This window comes from Symphalangus syndactylus, chromosome 18, assembly GCF_028878055.3.
Source record: "Symphalangus syndactylus isolate Jambi chromosome 18, NHGRI_mSymSyn1-v2.1_pri, whole genome shotgun sequence".
Taxonomy (NCBI): domain Eukaryota; kingdom Metazoa; phylum Chordata; class Mammalia; order Primates; family Hylobatidae; genus Symphalangus; species Symphalangus syndactylus.
This window is the reverse complement of record NC_072440.2, coordinates 40,580,351-40,606,152: the sequence shown is the minus strand read 5'-3', so window position 1 is coordinate 40,606,152 and position 25,802 is coordinate 40,580,351. Positions and strand designations below refer to the sequence as shown.

The window sequence follows — 25,802 nt, the reverse complement described above, 5'->3', positions numbered from 1 at the left end:
ATAATTATCTCATTCAAATGTCATTTTGTAACAAGTATTTGATGTCTCAGCTGACTTGATTCTAGACCTAGAACTTGGAACCAATAATAAATTGGTGGGCTCTGAACTTGGAAAAGCTTGTGATAGAGTGTAACGTTTTAATTCCACAGGGTTGACGTTGGTTCACTGCTTGTCACGATGTGCAATTGAAGCTGGCTATCAAAGTAAAATAAGGCAAAGGTACTTTAACTCCTTCACAATCACATGTTTTCACTTTAATCCAATTATAGCCGCTAGTCACATGCTTTAAAGATCACCGGTCCAAATAAAGAAACCATCGGGGGTTTCCCTATGGCTTGTAAAGGAGCAACATCTTGTATGACTTTAATTAGTCTAATTTTCTATTGTTAAAGAGAAAATAATTATCTGTCCTTAACTAAGGCAGTCAGTTGTGTAGAAAGCCAAACGTGCTGTGGGTCAGGAGATGTGAGTTCTGACCTCTGACCAATCATGACCTCTCTGAGTACTGAGACTAGTCACTGGCTGTCTCTGGTTTCACTTTCCTCGTTTCTAAAATCAATCCTGGCACTGATGATCAGTGAGATCCTTTCTAGCCATCATAGCCTATTATTTCATACAAAGTGATTTTTCCAGAATAACTAAAAAGCTGTAAATGGTATGTTCAGCGATGACAAAATGAGACAGAGTAAATAAAGGGTAAACGTATGTCTCCAGAAAGCAAAAACAAATAAATAAATAATAATGAGAAAAAAGATGAGTGGTGTTTCGAATATTAACCTTTATGATATTTCAGTTATTAAAATTAGCTTCATAGTTAATTGGCTGATATAAAGGACTTTGTGTTTCTTAAGCAAGTATTTGTTAAACACTGATGAAGTCTGTAGTTTATATCTAAGCACCATGAAGTTCACAACATTTGGGTTCAACAAAGTTTATCCTGCAGCAGCTTGCAATCAAGTAGATGAGTGGAAAGTATAGATTTAATATACATTGCTTAAAAGGTTACATATAAATCACATCAAGCCAAAATATCAGCCTAGTTAAGTTGCTTGACCCAGGGTTATAACTCGAATTATAACTCTGGATTTCCCTTTTAGAGACACTACTCCCTTTAATAGGGTTTAATGGGAAAAAACCATCCAGAAGCTGATTGTTGTTGTTGTTTTATAAATGTCTTTGTTGTTTTAAAGGTATGTTTTAATATAATATGCTGTTTTTATTACAGACTACATATCCGTGAAAAGTATGTTTGAAAATGCAGAATATAGATCTTTTTTCTTAAAGAAAATAAAGGGTGAATTTAATGGAATGATCATTTTCAACTGGAAAGGTGTATTTGTTGAACGCTTTTTGTGAGCACTCAATAATTCAGCTTTTGGAGCACTCTCCATACAGTCTAATTTAATATTTGTAATGATCCATAGTGTTATCACCATCCCACGTGACAGTAATGGAAATGAGGCTCCTGGAGGTCCAGTGATTTTTCTGAATTTACCAAGTAAATACTTTGGGAAAGTGAAATTAAACCCAGGCTGGCAGGCGGGAAAATGTGTGCTCTTCCTAATCTTTCATCTTCTTCTGATTCTCAGTGCTTCTCTGGAATTTTGCATACAGAGAGAAGGGGACAAGTTCTTTTCACTTTTGATGTACAGAGGTTATGAGAAGATAATCTTAAGAAATTTACTGAACAGCTCAGTTACTAAAAATGTACATCCATCTTTCTGCATGATTTTTTAAGAAGATTCCCAATGAATGGATTTAAAATGCAATTTTACATTCACCTAGAATGAATGTGCAGATCTTTCCTAAAGATATAAGAAATCGACTGAAGTAAGTAAGAAAAACACTATTCCGGAATTGCAAAGGGTATCCCTGAAGAGTATGTGTGAATACTATAAAAGATATACTATATCTAATATTATCAAGCCCTAGTTAAAAACCACTGAATTCACCTACATAATTCCATGTCTGCCAAATTATGTGGTGTTTCTAGTGAACATAAACACATTTACAGTTAAGGAAAATTTAAAATATGTATCCGAAGATAAGTTTAATAGGTTTGAAAAACCCAAAATCTGGCTGGGCGCAGTGGCTCATGCCTGTCATCCCAGCACTTTGCGAGGCTGAGGTGGGTGGATCACCTGAGTTCAGGAGTTCGAAAGCAGCCTGGCCAACATGGTGAAACCCTGCCTGTACTGAAAATACAAAAATTAGCTGGGCGTGGTGGCGTACGCCTGTAGTCCCAGCTACCCCGGAGGCTAAGGCAGGAGAATCGCTTGAACCTGTGCTGAACTCCAGCCTGGGCGACAGAGCAAGACTCCGTTTCCAATAAATAAATACATACATACCTTGTTCTTATTCTTTTTAAACTAAAAAATATATATATACACATAACTGTAGGAAGCTTTCCTTTTCCTTTCTGATAGACACCTTTTGAAATATTAACTTGGTGAGATTCAACCCTTTCCTATGTTATTAAGAGTGCTAGCCAATATGTATTTTGCTTGTATATGCATAAGATTTGTTTATGTAATACACAAGAAGCTGTTAATAATCGATCCTTTCTAGGATACATTTTGGATTTTGAGGCATAAGAATTGATTATCTTTTAAAATATTTTCAATTAAAAAAAAGTTCTAGGGTGGTACTACAGGCAAGGTATGATGGAAATGCAACAGTCTCAAAGCCACTGAAGAGAGCCAGTTGAAAGTTAGCAAATGAGTTGGTTGTTTCATCAAGAAATGGAAGCGGTCTGACTTTTTTTTTTTCCAAATCAAATAATGCAGTACAGTGCAAATTCTTGAAGTATACTTTCATTTTCAAATTGTACTTGGAATTTCTTCTTATTCTGATTCTGTTGAGCAGTGCAATAGGATTACATTGATAGTATAATTGAATAAGGCTCTGTACAGAAAAACTATAAAAAACAATTGCCTATTGCTTTATTTCCTGAGAAAAAAATTTACCTTTTGATAAAATAAGTAGAAATGCTGAAAAGAATGTATTAAAGTTAGAAGTATACTCCCCACTCAACACCTCTTTCACATTTCTGGACCATATAGCAGGGATCCCCAACCTCCAAGCCACGGACTGCTTCTGGTCCACGGCCTGTTAGGAACCTGGTGGCACAGCAGGAAGTGAGCAGCAGGCAAGCGAGCATTACCACCTGAGCTTCGCCTCCTGTCAGATCAGCGGGATTGCGAATCCTATTGTGAACTGTGCATGCGAGGCATCTAGGTTGTGCACTCCTTATGATAATCTAATGCCTGATGATCTGAGGTGGTTTCATCCCAAAACCAACCCCTCTCCCCACCATCCATGGAAAAATTGTCTTCCATGAAACCAGTCCCTGGTGCCAAAAAGGTTGGGGACCACTGCCATATAGCTACAACAGTCAAGAATATATGGCAGTTCCATTTAAATTTTAAAAATTGAATGTCTTTGATTTTAAATATTGAATGGTTTTAAATATTCCTTATAATACAAGATAACCACATCTTAAGCTACAATGGAGGGTAAAGGACAAAGACTATATTTGAAAAGTAGAAAGGAAATACAAGAGTTTTCAGTTAAATTGGAAGATTCTTTAAAAAAAAAAAAACCTCAAACGTTTTCTAAACCCTTAAATTATTCCTAAGATGCATTCAGCTTTGAATAAATTGATAAAATTCATTGCTTGACAAAGTTGCCTACATTTTTCATTGAATTGGGCAGTGGTATGATGGAATTGGCCAAATCAGAACCCAGAGTGAGCATTCTACAAACTCACCTTTACTTTGATCCTTGAAGATCACAAGTTTTGACGCTGTTGAAATCTCTACTCTTTCAACACTTTAATTAAATGGCATTTAGAATTTCTTATAGTTCTGTTGTTGTTTCCACAATCTTAAACTCGATTTAGAAATACTTATAATGTAAATGCAAGAGCTTTAACTTAGTAACTGTATTTCCTATTTTTTTTTTTTTTTGCCAGAATTTCTGTTTGTCTACAATAAAGTCCAGCGAAATACAGTATTTGGTTAGGTTACTTGTTTACATAAAATTTTATCATTTGAATAGTTTTTACTTAACCTTCCTATTCTCTAGTCTCTATAATCTTTCAATGAAGATAACCAGTTAGGAATATCTCCTACACCATATTAGGCCCACCAGAATGTGATTTCTTGGTATAAAGTGATTTTCAAATGTTTTCCTAACTCAGTAGCCACTTCCATCATTTATATCTGAGTTATTTCCTCTTTTTCTTAATAGAGAAATGAATTGATATTCAAGCCAATAATTTTACTTGGTGACATAGTTATGTCACTAATGAAGGTAACCCATCCTCAGCTAGGAAAAAAAAATATGTATTTTCTAAAACTGCTGACTTTTACTTTGTTGTCAGTGACCTTAGAGTCCTGGTTCTATACTGTATAGACTGTGTGACCTTATTTCAGTTGAGGGTAGAAGAGAAAAATTATATTGCATAAGTGGAAAAGAAACACACTTATAAGATTTTTCGGTAGAACTTGAGAGGACTTTTCATTTTTCTTTTTACTGTAACTCCTCAAACACTATCTAAACCTCCAAGTTGTTGTTTCCCTCCTTCTCTAAGCTTCAGTGCTCTCATTTGTTTCATGCAGATGATAAAAAACATCTGTGTCTCATCTCATCTATAGCATGGAGACAGTGACAATAGAGCCACACCTCAAACAGTGTGGGGAGGGTGAAATGATGATGTAGAGAGAAAGCGTATCCCAGCACCTGCATGGTAACCACTCAGCACAAGTTATTTGTTATTGTTTTAATTGGTTACAAATTGTATTTTACATATAACCTGTTCTGTCTGGAATAAATCCATTACCAATGAAAACTTTTAAATAGGAACTCCATAGATGATAGGTTATTCAATAAAGAACTACTGGAAATAAAACTATTTTCCAAAATAAAATATATAGGGGTGTGTGTGTGTGTGTATGTGTATATATACATTTTTAAAAATTGATTCTGTTCTCAATAGCAGAAAAAAGTCTTTCCACTACCTTAAACCCACATTTGATTCAAATACACTAATGATATGTAACCACTGTTCAAAGGAAAAACTGACGGACATTAGGCTGTGGAATCCTGTAATGCTTGTGCTCAGCTTGGGCCTGGGTGTCAGGATAGGAATAGGAGATGCCAGACCTGTTTGGCAGTAGTGGTAGTAGTCACTGCCTAACCTAGGCAATCATCAGCTCATGGGATTTGGTGCTTTAAGCAAAGGTGTTAATTATTCCCCTCCTCCCTTTTAGTACCATTTTCTCTGTAACACCCATCTTTGGGCTTAACTAAGCAGAAAAGCAAACAGGGAAGAACTAGGTGGTTAAGGACCAGTGTCTCAAAGTAACTACTCTGTATTTGAGTCCAAAATGAATTCCAAACTCAGGTTAGATGTTTCTTCTTCATCATTTAGGAGGCTGTAAGACTCTCTAAGCCTTCCTTCCTACTGTATTAAGTTCTTTCACTAAAGGACCAGGTTCTTTCAGGTGCTATCCTATTTGGAATTTAATTTGCCCTAACATTTCTCCAAGAGCCATTACAGCACACCACATCGCTGTATCCCATTTAACTCCCAAACCACAGAGAAGCTGGCTGCAGCATCAAACAACACTATTAAAAATACCACAAGGGAACCTTAGAGTGGGAATTTCAGGCACAAGTTACAGCCTAAGGACAAACAGCGGTTGGAAAGAGCTTGAATGATACTGGGATGGGGGTTTAGGAGAATTTTCAGAGTCTGAAAAAACAGTCCTTAAGATTTTAGTGTTGGTTCCTAGGGCTGGTTCTCCGTGGTTGTATGGGTTAGTTAAAACATTAGAGTTAACTTTGTCTTTCTCTCTCTCCTCGAATTTTTTTTTTTTTTTTTGTCAACAGATTTGGTACCAAGAGTGACTACGAGTGAGAGTGGCTTAACAAATATTTCCAAGAAGACGTTCCTATCACTAGGCCTTGCAAAGGAACAACAGACTCATTAGATTTTTTTTAAACCTGAATATCTTTATTGTGCCATCTAAGCACTTACTTGAAAGTCTTCAGGTGTAATCCTGATTCTGGGTGTTTAAAATGCAAGTGCAGAATTAGCCCAGCCATGGCTACACAAGAGGCCCCAGGCATTTCAAATTTGAATGAATATTTTGGAAATGGAGCAGAAACTTAATGGATTAGTCATTATTTAGAGTCCTGTCATGTGGGAGGTCGAAATTCAGAGCCTTAGAGCTGGGAGGAATATGTTATAGTGTGGTGATGGCAGCCTCAAAATAGGTAGTAGTGGTGGCGGAGGAGGAGGAGGATGAGGAGGAGAAGGATGGTTTTTCTGGGTGGAAGAACAGGAGGAAGAGAAGCCAGTACTTGCCTTTCAAGCTCTGCAGTAGAATCACTGCAAACTGAGCGCAACAATGGAAGAAATGGCCTCTGGCATCCACTTGCTCATTTTCTCTTATTGGCCAACATACTTCTGGAATCTTCTCAAAAGATCCATTCTGGCAGACCTTTTATTTTCCCATAAAATTCCAGGAGCATGTGTAGACTGGACTTCCGGGCTTCCATTCTCATAGAATGTTTCCTTCATATAAAATGCTTCAGTTTGGAATTTTACATTCAGTACTGATTATTTCATTAACACAGTGCATATCTCCCCTGTCCTGGACACTGGATTATAAGGACTAAGAATGGGGATAATGCTTCTTTTTGGTCATCAATGTAGCCCAAGAGCTTTGGTTAGGGCCTGGCACATGGGAGACTCTCAAAAAAGTATTTGTTAAAAAAAATGTCTGAATTGTTAAATGGACCAGGTCTGAATATCTAATCCAAAGGCAGGCAATTCATGGGTTTACCAGTAGCCAATAACCTGTAATATTTGACCACAGTGGAAAGTTACCTCATTGTATTTGTAAATTTGTAGGCTCAAATTGCAATTATAAATGGGAAATTGCAACTAAGGTAATTGGTGTCAGGAGAAAAAAAATTTTTAAATCTATAGATGGCCTAAAATTGGGGCTAGAGAAGCTATGGAAAGCCATGTACAAACTCAGGCAATGAGAAAGCAGACACTATGGAGAGTAGAGAACTATCTCTAGAAAACGAAAAACAAAAACCATACCAGTCACATAAATAAACAAAGGGCAGAGTCCTGAAAAAGACACCATATTTACTACAAGCAAAAGACGAAGTTTCAGGTGCCTAGAACTGTGATGGTTCCCAAAACTTCTAAACTCTAGTCCACCTGTGTCCATGTGAGAACGACATTTATTTTGATCTAGTTATTTTTGGTAACCGAGCTGATCCAGTGAGGATATTGTCATATGGTGATGAGGGACGTTTGTGAATTACTATGTAAAGAAAAGATGCTTACTCTGTGGCAGTAGCTTGGGAATCTGGAATCCTTTCCTGTAAGCCTCGGAGTGTTTCCAGGAAAAGTCACCAGATAGCTTTGATTCAAGGAAATGAAACTCCTCTGTCCTGTACTGGCTGCTTAAAAATATGGTCACCTGAGTAATATGAGTTTGTTCAAAGAACTACATTACATCTCAGTGTTTCTTGTAATTGACCAACATGTAGAAATTGTGCTTGGCTTGGATCTCACAGTTATCCGGTTGGTTGCTCTCTGCTGCATGGAGCTCGCTTCCTGGTAGTGACCATAGAAAGAGGCATTAACTTTTTCCAGTCACCAGAAACTATATGAACATCAACAATAACCTAATTTGTGAGCTCTCTGGCAGGAATGAAATTCCTCTTTATAATCACTGATGGTACTCCCTGTGTATGGCAGCAGAGTGACACACGCTCTCCTAGTGGAACATACCCTCACTTTGCCTTGTGTTTAAAGCTGGGCACCATTTCTAACTTAGGGAGAGAGATGGTGCGAAAGCAGAAGTGAGGAATCACAGATGGCACAGAGTTGGACTGGGTGATGCTGCAGTGAGGAATGGGGGGTATCATGAAGGGACAATGATATAATTTTAGGGAGCTGGGAATGAATAGGGTGAAGAGAGAGAGAAAAGAGGAGATTTCGACAAAGAATGGGAAACGACAAACAAGGGAAGGAGTGAGGGAAAAGACTGGAAAAAGAAGAGGCAGATAAAAGGAAAGGAAAAACGCAAGAGAATAGAGCAGAGAACATGGGAAAAGGAGAAGATCGGAGAAAACAAATGAACTGAGATAAAATTTGAGGGAGGCAGCAGAGTGTTGTCTACAGGGTGTGGAATCTGAAATATAACTGCCAAGTTTTGAATCCTGGCTCCACAGCTTTCCAGAATAATGACAATGGGACATATCCCTAAATTCTCTGAGCCTCAGTTTCTTCTTCTGTAAAATGGGAATAATAATTTTACCTACCTTATGTGATCATGCATGCCCAGTCTTAGCACAGTGTTTGGCACATAGAATTGTTATTATTGAGGTTAAAAGAGAGAAACAAAGCAAAGAAAATGATAAAATGGAGGAAGTAGGAAAGAGAGATGTTCAGACAGTGGAAGGATGAAAAAGAGAGAAATGCATTTCTGCTAATAATTTTAACCTTAGTTTTCCCACATTATAGTCAAGATTTCTATGCCTACTATATTGTTTCTACCTGTTTTAATAACAGCTGGAAAAACATGTTGAATATGAACACACCTTTTTTAAAGGTATTTTTGTATTAAACCAGCCTGTAATAGTTTGCAAAACAGATGTTCACATTTCCTTAAAAGTTGAAATTATTCCCTAGAAATGAGTGAGACCAAGGATACATGAAGCTAAACCGGTTATCCAAAAAATGGTTTGTTTATTTTCCCTTCCTCTTTACTGTATTGACTAGGTCTTTTGATGGAATTAACTAAATTGACCGGTTATTTTAAAAATGTGTTAACCCAACGTAGGCATTAGGGAAAATAAAGCCCCTAGTGTTCTTGGTGGTGTTTCTTTCCAAGTTTCTCTCCACAGCACAAACCACTTCCTTTTACTTGAAGTCATTTTGCTTTTCTCATTAGTCTCACAGTCCAGGGGCTGGTGTTGAGTGCTGAGGCAGCTCTCAGTTCAAGACCATAAAACAACACAACAAAATTGGCCCAAAACATAAAAGGAAAGCACTGTGGAGTTGTTCTTCTCCTCTCAAGAAAAGGAAAGTGGAAATTAGGGCAGATAAAGTATGAGAAAGAGATCAGAGATCTATTCTTGCATGGGGGTGGAGAGGTGGAATGAATGAAACCACAGCCCAAGTCAGAGGGAAAGAAAATGGAAGGAACAAAAACAACAACAAAAAAAACCCCACCACCTCTCTTGACATTCATCACAACAACTCTCTGTGCACCTGGCATGGTGCTGCACAGTTGTCAGATCCCAGGCATGACTCCCTAGTGTTTCCATGAGGCTGAGTAAATAGTATTCTCACAGACTCTCCAGTAGCAGCGGGTGAAAGGCCAACCTTCATTGACCACTATAAGGCTTTTCTTAAATGCTACTCAGACACACCAAAAGAAATGTTGTCCTTTTCACAAAAGCATGTCCTTGTTCAGGACCATGTAAGTTATTTAAAATAATGGTCAATGAAACAAATATAGCAATGGCATCGCTTCTCACATTTTCCTCATTCTGCTCAGAGGGCTGACAGAGTGGAGAAGATCATCCATCATCCACTTCTTTCAAGTTACTCCCTTCTGCCAAAGGGATTAAGAGACACATTTTCATCCCACTTTCTCAAATAGGAGAAAAAGTTTTCCATGCTGGTTTCTACTGTTCCATGTTTTGCTCTTATATTGCACCCAAGAATCATTTCAAGATGTTCTGAGAAGAGATGTAAAAGAGTCAGCTGATCTTCCCTACTTCAGGTCTATTGAACACAGGTAAGTTGGCATGACAGTGCCCCAGAACCACACACTAGTACTATGTGTGGTTATAACAAAAGAATTACTATACTGGTGGGCAGGTTTTTGTTTTTTTTTTAAATAAAGAGGCATAGACTATAATTTTTAGGGCAATTTCATTAGGTTATGCTAGAGGTAGGATTGGGAGAAGAGCCTGACTTGGCCTGAGGAAGGGGACTGGGCTTGAATTTTAGGTGTCCTCTAAAATGAGATAAAGTGAACCAGGCAATTATGAGAGAGAAGCGAGTTCTAGATGGTGACAAGAGTACAAGTAAATGAAGACAGTTGTGAAACATGGTGCATGTGGGTGGAAGAAGTTTGCTGCTTAAAGAGTCAGGCAGGGGCTGGGCTGGAGAGGAGGTACAATACATATCTGGGTAGGGGCTTTGGGTACCACACCAAAGAGATCTGACTTTATCATGGATGATGGGAAGGCATGAAAAGATTTTAAGAAGAGTGACATTTGCAATCAGTTTTTCAACTAGATAAATTTGCTGGAATCATGGAAGGCCAGAGCTAAGAAGAGGTGCAACAGAGATCGACCATTTAAGAAAGTAGTTCTCTAATTTTTAAAATTATAGTAAGAAATACATTTTCATGGCAAAATGTCTGTGTGTGTTTGCATGTCTGTGGGTGTATCAATAATTTTATAAAACTATATCTTTGATATTATAGATGTGGTTTTATACTCTTAATTTTTACTCTTAATTCTGTATCATATTTTTAAAATAAAATGCTAAATGCAACTGACAGTTTCAAAAACACTTTCAGGTACTAGTACTGTAATTCAGGAGAGAGTTGGTGAGTGCTTGAACTAGGGAAGTATTAGCAGGTTAGAGAAGAGAGCATGGATTTGATCAATAGTTATAAAATAAAATAAAAATGTATTTATTTGGGGCTGAGCATGGTGGCTCACACCTGGAATCCCAGCACTTTGGGAGGCCAAGGCAGGAGGATCACTTGAGGCCAAGAATTCGAGACCAGCCTGGCCAACATAGTGAAACCCTGTCTCTACTAAAAATACAAAAATTAGCTGGGTGTGGGGGAAGGTGTACACCTGTAATACCAGCTACTTGAGAGGCTGAGGCACAAGAATCGCTTGAACCCAGGAGGTGGAGGTTACAGTGAGCTGAAATCTTGCCACTGCACTCTATCCTGGGCGACAGAGTGAGACAACTCTGTTTCAAAAATATATATAGACAGACAGATAGATAGATTTAGTAGAAGGATTCATGATTTATAAGTTTCAATCTTGGCTAAAAGTGTTTCACTAACTGAGATAGGAAGAACAGATTTGCAAAGAAATATGTGAGTCCAGCTCTGGACATATTGGATTTGAAGAGCTGGATATCAGTGGACATTGGGCTTTTGTGTGAATAAATTTGGAAATTGGGGAAATGCTCACTCTGAGTAGAGGCAGAATTTTGGGACTCACTTTCATAAGATGGAAAATACAACTATGAGGTACATGAAAACATCTACAGAGCACACAGAGAAAACCAATTAATCAAAAAGAACCTTCTAGAATACTCACATTTAAGAGGTAAAATGGGGAGGAAGAGAGACCATGAAGAATAGCTAAAAGAAGTATTCAGAGCAGCAAGAAGAGTGTGGAAACATCTGGAACAAAATGGCTCCCAACAAAAACATGTTGAATAAATATTTACTCAGTAAATGAACAAAGAAAGAATTTAAGAAGAAGAAGCCTCTAAGAACTAAGAAGACAATTAGGAGTTCACTGGCAACCATGGGAGGGCAGCTGGAACAGAGGTGTTGTGAGAAAGTCCTACTACAGTGGACTGCAGACTGAACAGGGATGAGGAGGTAGAGCAACTTGACTGAAAAGAGAAGTTCAAGAACTAGCTAAAGGATCAATAAACAGTTGGCTGAACTTTGCTGTGGTTTGCTGTGTATTGTTTTTTAAGATTGTGAGAGACATGAATGGGGAAAGAGCCAGAATAAAAGTAAAGATTGAAGATGTGAGAGACAGAAAGGAAAACAGATGAAGCAAGGACTTGGGGGAGCTGGGAGGAGAGAGGATCAAGGGCCCAGATGCAGGGGTTGACTTAGAGTAGGAAGGAGAAAGGAAACCTCATCTGCTGAGACCAGAAGGGAGGAAGAGATTATGGATGTCAGTAAGAGATCTATGGATAACATCTATGGCAAGCGGATGTAGGAGTTGAGGAAGTTCATGCCTTGACACAGACTTTCTTCAAAAAGCAACAAGTTATTTGCTGAAAGGAGATAAGAGCTGCTGGTTCGGGAGGCTTAAGAGAGAGGAGAGGTTTGGAATTAGCATGAAGAAGACTGAGAGAGGGGCACAGCAGGAACTAACTGTCAAGTGCTCTGAGGGTCCAATGAGGTGACAGGTCTTGACTTTGTTGGAATTCCAGCTTGAAGTGATGTGGGATTATTTTTCCCAGGAGTTCAGGTAAGGAAGTGGGGAAGGCAGACTGTAAAACTGACAGAGCTGGATTTTCCCAAAGTGAGTAAGGAGGACAGGATGGGAAGAGATTTGAGAGAGACTGGGCAGGCCAGAGGGAGAGGTTAGGAGAAGACTCATTTGCTTAAAGGAGATTGAAATCCCTGAACTAGAGACTTCTCAGAAAAAAAAATATATATATATATATGTGTGTGTGTGTGTGTGTGTGTGTGTGTGTGTCTTATTCTCTTTTGTGGCAGCCACTAAATTTGAGCCAAGGAGATGTAGGTAGAAGCATTATGTGGGATTTCTCAGAAGTCTGTTCTAAAAGGAGTGGGTGTACTATTCCTTCTTTTTTCCTCCATCTTGCTGCTGGCCACTCAGTTGTGATGGCTAGGGCTCTTGTAGTCATTTCAGATCATGAAGACAAAGCCTATAATCTAGAAATGTTAAAAAAATTATCTGAAACAAGCTTTGGGCCCTTGGTGATTTTAGAGCAGCCACAGCAGCCCTGGACTGCTCACTCTGAATTTCTGGAAAAAGAAATCAACTTCTGTCTTGATTGAAGCACAATTTTAAAAAACTGAAATAAAAATATTTTATATTGTTATGGTATACAACACGTTTTGGTATATACAGCAAAATTTTCAGGACTCATTCACTAACCATATTCTAGCTAAAAGAGAATATATACATAGCAACTAGAGAACAAATAGAGATTTCTTGGAACAGAATGCTATCCTTCTACCATGTAATGTCTGAGCAGGGCACATACTTTATAGTAAGCAAACAGCTTTGATCTTTGCAGGAGATTATAGACTGCTTTTGATTTGGGTGGAGAAGAAACAAAAGTCAAAGCTTGGATTTCTTCATTAATTAAAAAAAAAAAAGGCAAAATAAAGCCACATGTACGTTGTTTTTTCCCGTAAGGTCAAGCAAAGACTTCGTTACACTTTTTGTGAGAAAATGTATTGAAATTAATGACATTAATACCCAGGATGGTTCATTTCCATTGCTTCACAATTTTTTTTTTCTTTCTGAAGGGTTAGAATTTCCACCAGTCAGCATAAAATGGTTAAAACTGAAGCCTAGTAAATCACTTGTATTGCATTGTTTTCAAAGTGACTAAACAGCTGTAGTTTTCAAGGTCAGCCAAATCATCTGCCAGGGTCACACGTGTTTCACATGTCAAGTAACGTATATGGGTTCAATTCCATCCAGGATCCTAAGGAAAAAGACATTTGCAAACAAGTGATCCGAAGACATTTTTCCAAACAGGTGCTATGGTTACTGGGATAAGAGTTGCTATTGTAAATCACTTGAATTTACGACTAAGTTTCCAATCATTCAAAAAGAATATTCATTTCAAATCATAATGTCCAAACCAAGAGGACCAGCTCCTGATCATAATGACATTCAATAAGTATTCAATGAGGACAGAAAGTAATATTGTATAATTGTTATTATTACCGTAATGACATTGTTCATGTACAAATGAGAAGAATGTATATTGGGTGTCAAAATAAAACCAACCAAACACATAATTAAGATGGAACCTAGTTAAACAGTTGAAGAGAGGGGACTTAAAACAACAAGACTTGGCTAATACTTCTCCCTCCAATTCTTGCTCCAGGAAACATTGCATAGAAACAAAAGACATGACTACCATATGCCAATAACTGCTTTAACAAGCTGGAGTAATTGGTATCATGGAGCCAGACTGATGGAACAAAGAAAGGATGACCTCAGGATTTAAAGAGTTTAAGGACAGAAAAACATTTTAAAAATCCAGTTTAATTCACAGCATAGTTAGAGATGTCTGGCTCCAACTGAGAGAAGGAAAGGGGTATTGATTTGTGTGAGTGGCTCCCCATTGGGCTTTTCTAACTCAAAAGAGATAATTGGCCTTGAATAGTAGCTTTTATATTGAATTTATATTGAGTTCTCTTGATGTTCTTGGTATGTGCTCTTCAAAGCCCAAGACCACTCCCTGATCTTGTTTATATTTGCTAGTCCTAATGATCTTTCGTGTGTCAGATGTGCTGAATGAAGACGATTGCCTTCTGATCATTTAACTCCTCTCTGCCAGTTTCAAGGTTGGCTTCCATATTTTAGCAAGCAAAATAATAGGCATCTCCAAGTCACAGTATGCAGACAGGAATAGACAAATACCCACTCTAGCTAAGTATCGGCTGCAGTCAAGCTGGAAAAGGTCTCTCGGCTCTGAGTCACTTATACAATCGAGTCCCTGAACATGTTTCTGCCCCTAATATTTTGTTGCTCTGGGCAACCATCAAGTCCACATGAAGACTTCTGCCAACTGGAGAGGATGACTAGATAGGAGTGCCAGAATTTTCTTTTAACTCTTTGTTGAAAATTCAAAATAGCAAATGGTGTCAAGGATATCCCCTAAACATCCAGATTGGGAAAAGTGGAATTCACACATTGCCTTGGTATCTTTTTTTCACTTCTTAGGGAAATATGACTAAAGAAAATAAAGGCAATTCATCAGAGGCATGCATTTTTTTTACAATAATAAAATATTAGGAAAAAGTTAGTTAGATTCTTAGGTACTATTTAATCCAATATCATCATTTTACAGAACATAACCCAGGTTAAATTACTGACAAAAATTACACAGAGAGCTAGGCAGACCTGGGATTAGACCCCTGGTCTCGAAACCCTGAGGTCATTGCCCTTTCCTGGACTTTCAGAAGCCCAGTGCCAGAGGCTAAGTGAAGAAATGTTAAGAAATCACAAGTGATCACCTCTCTTTTGTAATAGCAAACGGTTCTAGTTGAAAAGAGCTGCTTTGCTGGGATACTGGAAGCAGTCCTAAAGCTCTGGAGTAGTAATCACCCATTAACACTCCCAATACAGAAAGTGTGACTATGGCACATTAAACTAAAGCATCTAAAGAGTGTTCAAGGCCCAACAAAAATACCATGTTTGCTGGAAGCCTTCATTGCTTATTATTCTAATTTGGTCTTTGCCTCCTCGGAATTCTTACGATCCTCTGTGGTACAGTCCTGAGACTACTTACAATTTTTTGCCCAGGCTGGAGTGCTGTGATCATAGGTCACTGCAGCCTAGACCTCTTGGGCTCAAGCAACCCTCCTATCTCAACTCCCCCAGTAGCTGGGACTACAGGCATGTGCCACCACACTCGGCTAATTTTTGTATTTTTTTCTAGAGAAAAGGTTTCACCATGTTGCCCAGGCTGGTCTGAAACTCCTAGGCTCGAGTGGTCCTCCTGCCTCGGCCTCCCAGAGTGCTGTGATTAGAGGTGTGAGCCACCACACCTAGACAGTTTCTTTTGCATATGTACAATTATATTGTGTCAAGCCTTTGGGGGTAGGACTACATCTTATTCATTTTTGTTTTCTTGAAACCCAGAGCACAGAATTAAACATATTTTGGTTGATTTTATTTTCTCTAGAGGTACAGTGACAACTTACTTATCCAGATTAATTATCCAGGAATTTATACTATTCAAAATCAGTAAGTAGGTGAAAAGAACCCAGAAAAGTCAAGTAAACACTTATAGGAACTTGTTCACTTTATGCATCTCACATCCTAAAGGTCTACCTCAGAAGTGAATTGCCCTCAACCCTCACTTTTATTTTGAATTAATTTGCCTTTATTTTATGCTGAATACAATAGCTTGGTAATCAGGTTTGCCAAGGAAAAAGCAGCAGCAGCTCACAAAAGATGCCAATAAGGCCAAGCTTAGTAACATCATGAACTGACCACTAGACAATATGGGACAGCAGATGAGAAATTACAGTGCAGCCAGATTTGCTGCACGTTACTGTAGGGGCAAAAAAAGTCCTCATAGATCATTAGCTCCTAAGTGCATTTGTGAATGACAGGGAAGTACAAAAGCAGATGTTCATGAGGAACCGCAGCCAGCAAAAATGATTTAATTACATTCAGTGTACGCCTTTAAGAGGTTAAGAATAAGCATAACACCTTTCAGAGATTTTCATGAATATTCAATATACAGGACATTTTCTCTTCAATGAAATGTAGGAAATCTAAGCACGGAGATAACTAGCCTTAAATTCAGCTTTAGAATCCAGGTCTTAACCTATGTTTATCCTACATATAATACTAAGGATTATAAATTTTCACACATTGTCAGAAGCATTTCACACCTACTCAGTAAAATCATATGATTAGCAGTTATGAAATCCTATACATTTATCCTCCTTATATTTTTTGTAACTATCTCTTCCTTTTTATTCTGGCTATCTAGCAATCTAGTGTACAACCTTTACTACACCTTATGCTTAAATATTGCTGTTGTCTTTGAGTTGGTTTCAAAACCTCGGATTTTTTTTTTCCTTCATTAGCTACATTAAAAAAAGAAATTTCCAGGTGATTATTATTATCTTCTGTAGAAACGGGATCTCACTATGCTGCCCAGGCTGGTCTGGAACTCTTGGCCTCAAGTGATCCTCTGGCCTTGACCTTCTAAAGTGCTGGGATTACAGGTGTGAGGCACCATGCCTGCCCCGCCAGGTGATTTTAAGGAACAGACAAATTTGTGAACCACTATCCCTAAGTGCTTAGCACACCATTCATTTCACTCTTAATTATATCCTTCAATGGAACTAACTCCCTTAGTGGCAGGCATAATATGCCTGTGATTTCTGAGCTTAGATGCTCTTTAAAAATAGTTGTTTTTGGCCGGGTGTGGTGGCTCACGCCTGTAATCCCAGCACTTTGGGAGGCCGAGGTGGGTAGATCATGAGGTCAGGAGTTCGAGACCAGCCTGACCAACATGGTGAAACCCTGTCTCTACTAAAAGTACAAAAATTAGCCAGGCATGGTGACGTGTGCCTGTAATCCCAGCTACTCAGGAGGCTGAGGCAGGAGAATCACTTGAATCCGGGAGGTGGAGGTTGCAGTGAGCTGAGATTGCACCACTGCACTCCAGCCTGGGCAAGAGAGAGAGAGACTCCGTCCCACCTCCCACCTCCCCCCAACAAAAAAGTTTTTTCATATTCATTGTGTTAGCCCAAAATATCTGAGACAGGTCTCGATCAGTTTAGAAAGTGTATTTTGCCAAAGTTAAGGATGCACCTGTGACACAGCCTCAGGTGGTCCTGACGACATGCGCCCAAGGTGGTCAGGCTACAGCTTGTTTTTATACATTTTAGGAAGAAATAATACACCAATCAATACATGTAAGATTTACACTGGTTCTATCTGGAAAGCAGGAAAACTCGAAGTTGGGGGAGAGCTTCGAGGTCATAAGTAGATTTCAACATATTCTGATTAGCAGTTTGTTGAAAGAGTTATTATCAGTACAAAGGAATGTCTGGGTTAAGATAAAAGTTGTGGAGACCAAAGGTCTATTAGGCAGATGAAGCCTCCAGGTAGCAGGCTTCCAAGAAAAGAGATCCTAAATGTTTATCACACTTAAGGTCTGTGTTGATGTTAATGCTGCAGGGGTAAAATAAGGCATGTCTGACTTCCTTTGCGGCCTAAATCAGTCTTTCAGGTTAAATTTTAGAGTGCCCTGGCCAAGGGGGAAGTCCATTCGGGTGAGGGTGCAGGCCTGCTTCAAATTTTATTTTTAGTTTACAACTGTTAGCGAAAAGTACGTCCTCTCAATTTCCATTTTCCCCCTGTATTTACTTAACAACTATTTTCCAGTTCCTTCTATATATCTTGCTTTGCATCTCCAGCAAAGAGATACTAAAGTTTTCTCTTGGTCTTCTTTTAAGAGGTGCCGTTTGATGATTACGCACAAAGAGACAAAGATAATGAGTGGGGGTAGACCTGCTAGCTTAACTTTTTCTTTGTAGAGAAGCACCTAAGGGGATCTGTCATATGGATGAATCTACCCTTCTTTGAAGGTCTGATTTGAAAGCAGATTGGACTACATTTTGCACAAAGGCATTTTAAACATGCAGGTGTGAATGCCCCAAATAACAATACTTTGAACTTTTACAGAACCTTTCATCCAGTGATACCAAAACAATTCAGTTTATTAAAGGCTTAGGGAGCTGGGGACAAAACATCCAATTGATCTATATATGGAAATTTATTGCATTAACTTGGTTGGTGATTCCTTTCAAGTCTCCCAACACTGGGGCATATAAGCAGAGAAAACTATACGGTTTCTGCAAGCTACCTCTCCAAATTGTAATATTTTCAATTTTCAACTCCTCAAGAAGAGCTAATCCTCTTCTTTTCACATTTATGCTTAATTAGAGAGTTACCAGTTCACAGACAGTTATTTATGTTCAGAACCTAATAAATTCTTGTTTCTGCCTTAATTTGACCAAGCATTGCCTTCTATTTCATGTTCTAAAGAAGCCCATTGAACAAATAAATAAAAACGGACTTCACCTGTAGTGAGGGAGAACTATTATCTAATCGATTTTTCATTTTAAAAATTAGATACTTCAAAATTGGCTGGGTGTGATGGCCCACACCTATAATCCCAGCACTTTGGGAGGCCAAGGCAGGAGAATCACTTGAGCCCAGGAGTGCAAGACTAGCCTGGGCAACATCGTGGGACCCTGTCTCTAAAAAAATAAAAAAATAAATAAATAAAAATAAAAATTAGCCAGGTATGGTGGTGCAGTGCTGTGTGCCTGTAGTCCCAGGTAGATAGGAGGATGAGGTGGGAGGATTGCTTGAGCCCAGGAGGTCGAGGCTGCAGTGAGCTGTGATTGTGCCACTGCAATCTAGCCTGAGCAAAAAGTAAGACCCTGCATCAAAAAAAAAAAAAAGAAAAAAAATTGTAATTAATCTTCTTTTTAATCTGAGTGCATAGATTTAAGCTGCCCTGAATATACACTCTCACTTATCTAATTGATTTTTTTTTTTTTCTTCGAGACAGAGTCTTGCTCTGTCGCCCAGGCTGGAGTATAGTGGCGTGATCTCAGCTCACTGCAACCTCTGCCTCCCGGGTTCAAGCCATTTTCGTGCCTCAGCTTCCCAAGTAGCTGGGATTACAGGCATGTGCCACCATGCCTCCATGCCTGGCTACTTTTTTTTTTTTTTTTTTTTCAGTAGAGACGGGGTTTCACCATGTTGCCCAGGCTGATCTTGAACTCCTGGCCTCAATCGATCCGCCCGCCTTGGCCACCCAAAGTGCTGGGATTACAGGTGTGAGCCATCGTGCCTGCCCAATCTAATTGATTTTTAAATGGACAATCTTTTTTTTTTTTTTTTTTTTTGAGACGGACTTTCACTTTTTGCCTAGGCCGAAGTGCAATGGCGCGATCTCAGCTCACCACAACCTCTGCCTCCTGGGTTCAAGCGATTCTCCTGCCTCAGTCTCCCGAGTAGCTGGGATTACAGGCATGTGCCACCACGCCTGGCTAATTTTGTATTTTTAATAGAGACGGGGTTTCTCCATGTTGGTCAGGCTGGTCTCGAACTCCTGACCTCAGGTGATCCGCCACCACCCCCCCCGGCCTCCCAAAACGCTGGATAACAGGTGTGAGCCACCGCTCCTGGCCCTTACATGAACAATCTATCGTACAAATCTGTTGGATACCTCTACTTTTTACCATATATTTTTCAAAAAACTTACAAATTTAATCTTTTCCTCTTTTCCACCTTCTGACTTCCCTATTATATACATTGCAGTGAACTCAGGACAGCTAAGATTCAGAGTGGCAACTGGGGTGTACTCCCATTTTCCCATATTTTAAATCTGCTGTAAAGGAAATAGTTGTTATGAGCAAAATGTGTCTGAGGAATGTTTGTCAGACTATCGTTTTTATTTGGCATTGTCCCAGTATATTAGTTTTTAATTTTTTTGCCCCATTTCAGTGGTGTCTTTGATGTTTTGTTTTGACCAGCTGCTGAGCTTTTTGTGGCTGTCCATTTACATCACTTTAAAAAATGGTACACAAATGAAATTTGAACAAAATGAACAGTACTTTAACATTGTTTCAAAATCAAATATGTTCCTAAGGAATCTGATTTGTGGCAGATGGAGAACAAAACCTTCCAGAGGGAGGGCTGTTAAATGAGTCTTAATTGCTTGCACATGAAAATATAGTGACTAAGACTGTGTGCACAATTAGGAGTTTAAACATGTAGAAAAGAACTGGCCATAGAAACAGGCAGACATTTTTGGAGTCAGAGCTAGTTTCCTGTGAACACAGACAATAAAGGACAAGTCAGTAAAGGAAAATAATTTCAAGAGAAATTCACTTGTTTTCTTTACTTCATTGTTGCTTACACTGAGCTTCCAATTCTAAAGATGATGCATTTGCCTTGGAAACTCACTGATGGAAGTATCACAGCACAGTCAAGAAAAAAAAAAATATTTATTCAAGAACTAGTATTTCTTTTTTAGTTCCTACTATGTGTCAGATACTAGGTTTGGTGCTTAATTCACTTCATTTAATTCTCACTTAATGCTCTGAGATAGGTTTGCTATTATTCCCGTCTTCTAATGAGAAATTAAGGCTCAGAGAATAACTTTCTCAAAGTCAGATAGCTAACAAATAGTGCAGCCAGGATTCTCTGTATTGAGTTAATGAATCCACCCTCTGACAATGCCTAGCTGCTCCCCTGGGAAAAGGCACATATCTTTTCTTAAAAAAATTATTTAATAAACTTATTCTAAGAGTGCCTATATTTTGTTCTGAGTCAATAATGCCTTCCTTCTGTTGGGTGGCATGATGTAGGTTGCTGGACTGGACTTGTTAAACGTTGGGTAAGGAAGGCATGATTGCACCCAGGCGAAGTGAATGGCTATGCAGAGGGCACAGATAATCTGAATAGGGGTTGGGCTGAGATGACAGATTTAGAGACAGAGGCCAGGACTTCCTACAGGGGCCACACGTCATGGTGTCTTGTACAGAACCAAGCATAAAAGAGGCATAAATAAATGTGTGTGGATCAAATGATGAGATGGTCAAATTACTTTTGTGCCTTCAGAGGAACTGAGTTCTCAGGGATACATTAATGACAGGTACCATCTGGATCTCTAAAAAAATGAGTATCATAAAAAGAAATTCAGTGAGAAATAAATTAATAAAATAAATAGTGCATTGAAACCAATCCTACCGGCATTTATTTCCCCTACCTAAGAGCACCCTAATTTCTTTCAGGAATATACTTTGTATCCCTATTAGATAATCTCAATAATAATATAACCAGCAATGATCAAGTGCTTACTGTGAGCCATGCATTTTGCTTCATTTTTCATAAATATCTTTTTTTTTTTTCCTAAGACTGAGTCTTCCTCTGTTATCCAGGCTGGAGTGCAGTGGCACGATCTCAGCTTACTGCAACCTGTGCCTCTCAGGTTCAAGTGATTCTCCTACCTCAGCCTCCCAAGTAGCTGGGATTATAGGTGTGCACCACCATGTCTGGCTCATTTTTTTGTATTTTTAGTAGAGAGGGGGTTTCACCATGTTGGCCAGGCTGGTCTCAAACTCCTGACCTCAGGTGATCCGCCCACCTCAACTTCCCAAAATGCTGAAATTACAGGCGTGAGCCACCATGCCCAGCCTTTCATAAATGTCTCCTCAAATAATTTTCATGAACTCCCTATGAGATAAATACTATTACTGTGCTTACTACAAAAGTGAGGAGTTTCAGGATCTGGAAGGTTAAATGAATTGTTTGAGCACAAACATCTGTAAGTGGTAGAGCTAGAATATGAACCCACAAAATCTGGTCCCATCATTCAGCTCTTACTACCACATTTTATAACATAGTTTGGCGGAACTGAAGCCACCTGCCTGTTCTCTTTTAGCCAAGGCCCAAGACCCAAACTAGACAAACTAGATCCCTTCATTGCTGTTTGACTCTTGAAATAATGACACTGTAAAGATGCACTGATTCCTTCAAACCTCGTCCTGCAGCACCCCCACCACCACCTGTCGCCCCACTAATTCTCAGGGAATTCGGAATTCTTCCTATATTTTTCCACTAAGAATTTTGCATAAATGAGCAGAGTTGGATTTTTTGTGTTGCAAGCAGAGTATCATTGCTGAGACACCATTTTCCAAGGGGAGGTGATAAGCCAGCCAAGGGGAGAATTGTATGGAATCCCCAAAGAACAAAATGCAGACCCACTGTTTAGTGTATCACAATAATTTAATAGACTCACTGAGAAATAATAGCACGACAAAAGGCCAGGCTAATTTCCTCTGCTGCCCTTTCTGTGGAAATGATGAAGGTTCTTGGGCTTCTCTCTGATCCAGTGGTCTTAGATACATTGGCCTTCTCCTTTATTTCCAGTACCCTCAACAGTTTCTAGTAAAGAGAAACAGTAAGGGAGGGTCTGTAGAAAGACAGACTGTCTTGAGGTTGGCTGAGGGGTAAAAGAAATCTCACAGAAACTGCTCCTTTTCCTTCACAAACTGACTAGAATTCAGATTTTGTCTCCTTCAAAATTGCATCTGGGAAAATGTATTTATATGCTTATTCCACACGTTGCCATCATTGTAATGATTTTAGGGCTCCCTGTCTTGGAATTGCCTTAAAAGTCCACATGATACTTCTTTAAAAACTCTTTAAAATCCCTTGAGAATGGTTTCATTTCTGGAGTTAGCCCCATCTAAGCTAATTTGACATTCTGTCTGGTGAATAGGGTTGGTAATCATATTGGAAATAATATTTTGGGTCATAAGTGAAGGTTACTATAAACCAGTGACATTGCTTATTGCTTTTTTGTATGTGTGTGTCTTATATGGTCTGTAAATGGTCTCTAAAGCCACTTCCAAAATGCTTTCAGCAATGGCATCAGGGCTCAAATAATTGTACAGTTTCCAGAGATGGCTGCTTTGAGGATCAACAGTAATTGAATAATATAATAACATTTATTGGTAGTTTATAATACTTTTCAACATATTAAGCACTTTCCACATGCTTTTAAATAAGACCTGACATTTACTATGGCCCAGACACCGTGCTAATTTTTTACATAGATTATCTCATGTAATTCCTCAAAATTAGGAAGGTATAATTATTACCCACCACATTTTAACAGAAAAGATCTAAGACATCTACGTGACTTTTCTAAGGTCACACGTAAAGTGGGTGAGCAGGACAGCCAGTCATGAAACCCTAATTTTCTGACCCCTCAGTCTTGTTCCTCCTCCTTCACATGGATTTTGACTTGTACGTCAAAACACAAAAATAAAACCTACCAATGTTTGAGATTTTTTTGTATGGGAGGATAAAACCTAGGTCTCTCTCTGTAGAAGCAATATTAGCCAAATAACAGTCAGTCCACAGTCAGTGACTTCAGAGGTATCTTACTTGTCATTCAACTCTGAGGTCTCAGTTTCACGACCAGTTCTTTTCTATTTTCCTTTTGGCTATTTTGAAACATCTCTTCTTTTACCAATCTCAGCCCTCCACTTTCTCATGCTGTGAAGTGTTCCCTAAATTCCTGAATTATTTTCCCAAACCATTTTCAGTCTCTAAGCTAACACTGTAGGCAGCTTCTTAGCTCTTTAGAAAAACAATCTCACCTGCTTCTGCTCCATTCTTCCTCTCTCCCTTCCTTTCTCTCTTCTTTATTTTACTTATTTGTTTATCCATTCACTTATAAGCCCTCTGTTTTCTATTAACTTAATGCTTTTTGTCATTCAACAGAACACATTTTAACTTAACTTTTTAAGTTCCACAAACCTCTAGAGTAATGGTCCTGAAGCTTATTGGAGGTATTTTATTCCTCCTTGGGTCCTTGGAGCCTAAGCATAGCCTTTCACGTACTAGGGACTAAATGAGTAGAAGCAAACCCAGGAAGAGGCAGAAATCAGGTTCTCTATGTGGACACTTCTGTGTTCAATATGCAAACATCAGAAACATATCCAGAAGAGAATGTCATAAACACCCAACTGCTTTGTGTGGCGTATAGAATACAGTCAATTAGAAATACTTCCATAGGACCAACAGTGCTGAAAAGGAACCACAAAAAACAAAACAAAACAAAAAACAGAAGGAAGACGGCACCCTAGAAAGCACTGGATATTTAAGCATCAGACATATCTCAAGGAAGTGCATTCAGGAGATGGTGAGCTAGGAAACTTTTGCCTAGCAATGGTAGCTAAGAGATGAGAATGGCATGAAGAGACTTTACCCAAAGAGAAGATGAATATTCCCAGTAGGTGGGGCCTGCCCTTTCAGGCCTTCGTGGTAAGTGGTCCCAGAAGCAAGGTGAGCGCTAACGCTGAAGCACTGCGTTACCCTGGTTCCTCTGAAACGCCCCATCTGCCTGACTTCTCACACACACCTGGGCCTTTCCTTGTCAATGCTCTGTCCCTGGACACTCTGGTGACAACGGGCACTTCAGAGGAGTCAGGAAGAGAAGTGTGGGAATTGAAGAGTGCTTGAAGAATCCTATACCCCTGGCAGGAATCCATTCCTTAGCTTATATAACTATAGAGAGTTCTTAGGGTTTCCCAAAGAGTTTCTGTGCATCCACAGGTCTTATCCCTCCTCTTGTCCTACCCTCCACTCATATACATTCAGGAATAGATGGTATAGATTTGTTTTCTGTTCTCAAAAGAAAAAAGAAAAAGAAAGAGAGAGAGAGAGGGAGGGAAAGAGAGAGAGAGAAAAAAAAGAAAGAAGAGAGAAGTCCCTAGGGAATAACTTTTGAGGACCAGCAGATCCAGCAGCTTGTGTATGTGTGTATGTGCCGGGACATTTTAGGAGAGGACTTGATATTCTCCCTCTGAGTCAATCCATACTTTGTCATTTTCTACCCATGTATCTTAATCAAATTATTCAACTTGTCTAGCCCAGTTTTGCATCTATGAAGCAGAAATAGCAACAGTGTCTACCTCTTTGGATATCATAAGGTTTAAAAAGATTACTCATCTAGGGTGTTTGGTACATTTCAAATGTCAGCAAATGTTAACTTTTATTAATATTAGTATTAATAATATATCCAACTGATTTTTAAAGCATTTTTTGAGAGAGGCTTTTTGATATAACAAAAGAAAGGATGCTGTGAGTGCACTCCCTATTTATTTAGAGTTAAACAATTCAGTGTAACATCCAGCCAGTAAAATTTGGGAAATGAGCCTCAAAGGAATTTTCAACATTTTGCCCCACCACAGTCACTGTATTTCTGAGTATGCCTAGAATATTTTCTAAGGCTGAAATGGGTGGGAAGCACTTTGTGGAGAAAGGGAGTGACTGAAGAATGCAGTTTGTGTGGTTCTTTTATTTTTTTTTTCTTTTATTAGTTTAAGGAGACTTGGTACTGTGTCCGAGAAGACAAAAAGAATGCAATTACTAAACATTTCCCAAACTCCCTCCCTCCCACATCCACAAAGGTAGATGTGATACTTGATTTTCTTCTCAGAGACGAGCAAGCTGCTCTACTTAAAATCTTGTATGTATTTTGAGAGATAACAGATGATGACCCCGACGCTGATGCCCAGGATGACGAAGTCAGCCCAGATAATAATATAACCTTGTATTTTCTTTCACTAATCGTGGAGCACTTTGCACATATGATCTTGCTTATCCTGGGCTGCACTGTTTGTTAGATGAGGGTGTGGGTGTCACTA

At 38.9% G+C, this 25,802-nt stretch overlaps 1 protein-coding gene across 13 annotated transcripts in view; it reads right to left on the bottom strand.

Annotated features, from left to right (window-relative positions):
- PDE4D (phosphodiesterase 4D) overlaps positions 1–25,802 on the bottom strand; it is a 1,541,788-nt gene that overhangs the window by 180,284 nt on the left and 1,335,702 nt on the right. For 2 of the 13 annotated variants that reach the window (XM_063622615.1, XM_055252925.2), the window contains one exon: positions 10,837–13,507. The exons of the other annotated variants lie outside the window; for them this stretch is intronic. In XM_063622615.1, the coding sequence (XP_063478685.1) occupies positions 13,464–13,507 (44 nt within the window). In that variant the 3' untranslated portion in view covers positions 10,837–13,463. Of the gene's footprint in view, positions 1–10,836; positions 13,508–25,802 lie in introns of those variants that run through there. 13 annotated transcript variants of the gene reach the window in all.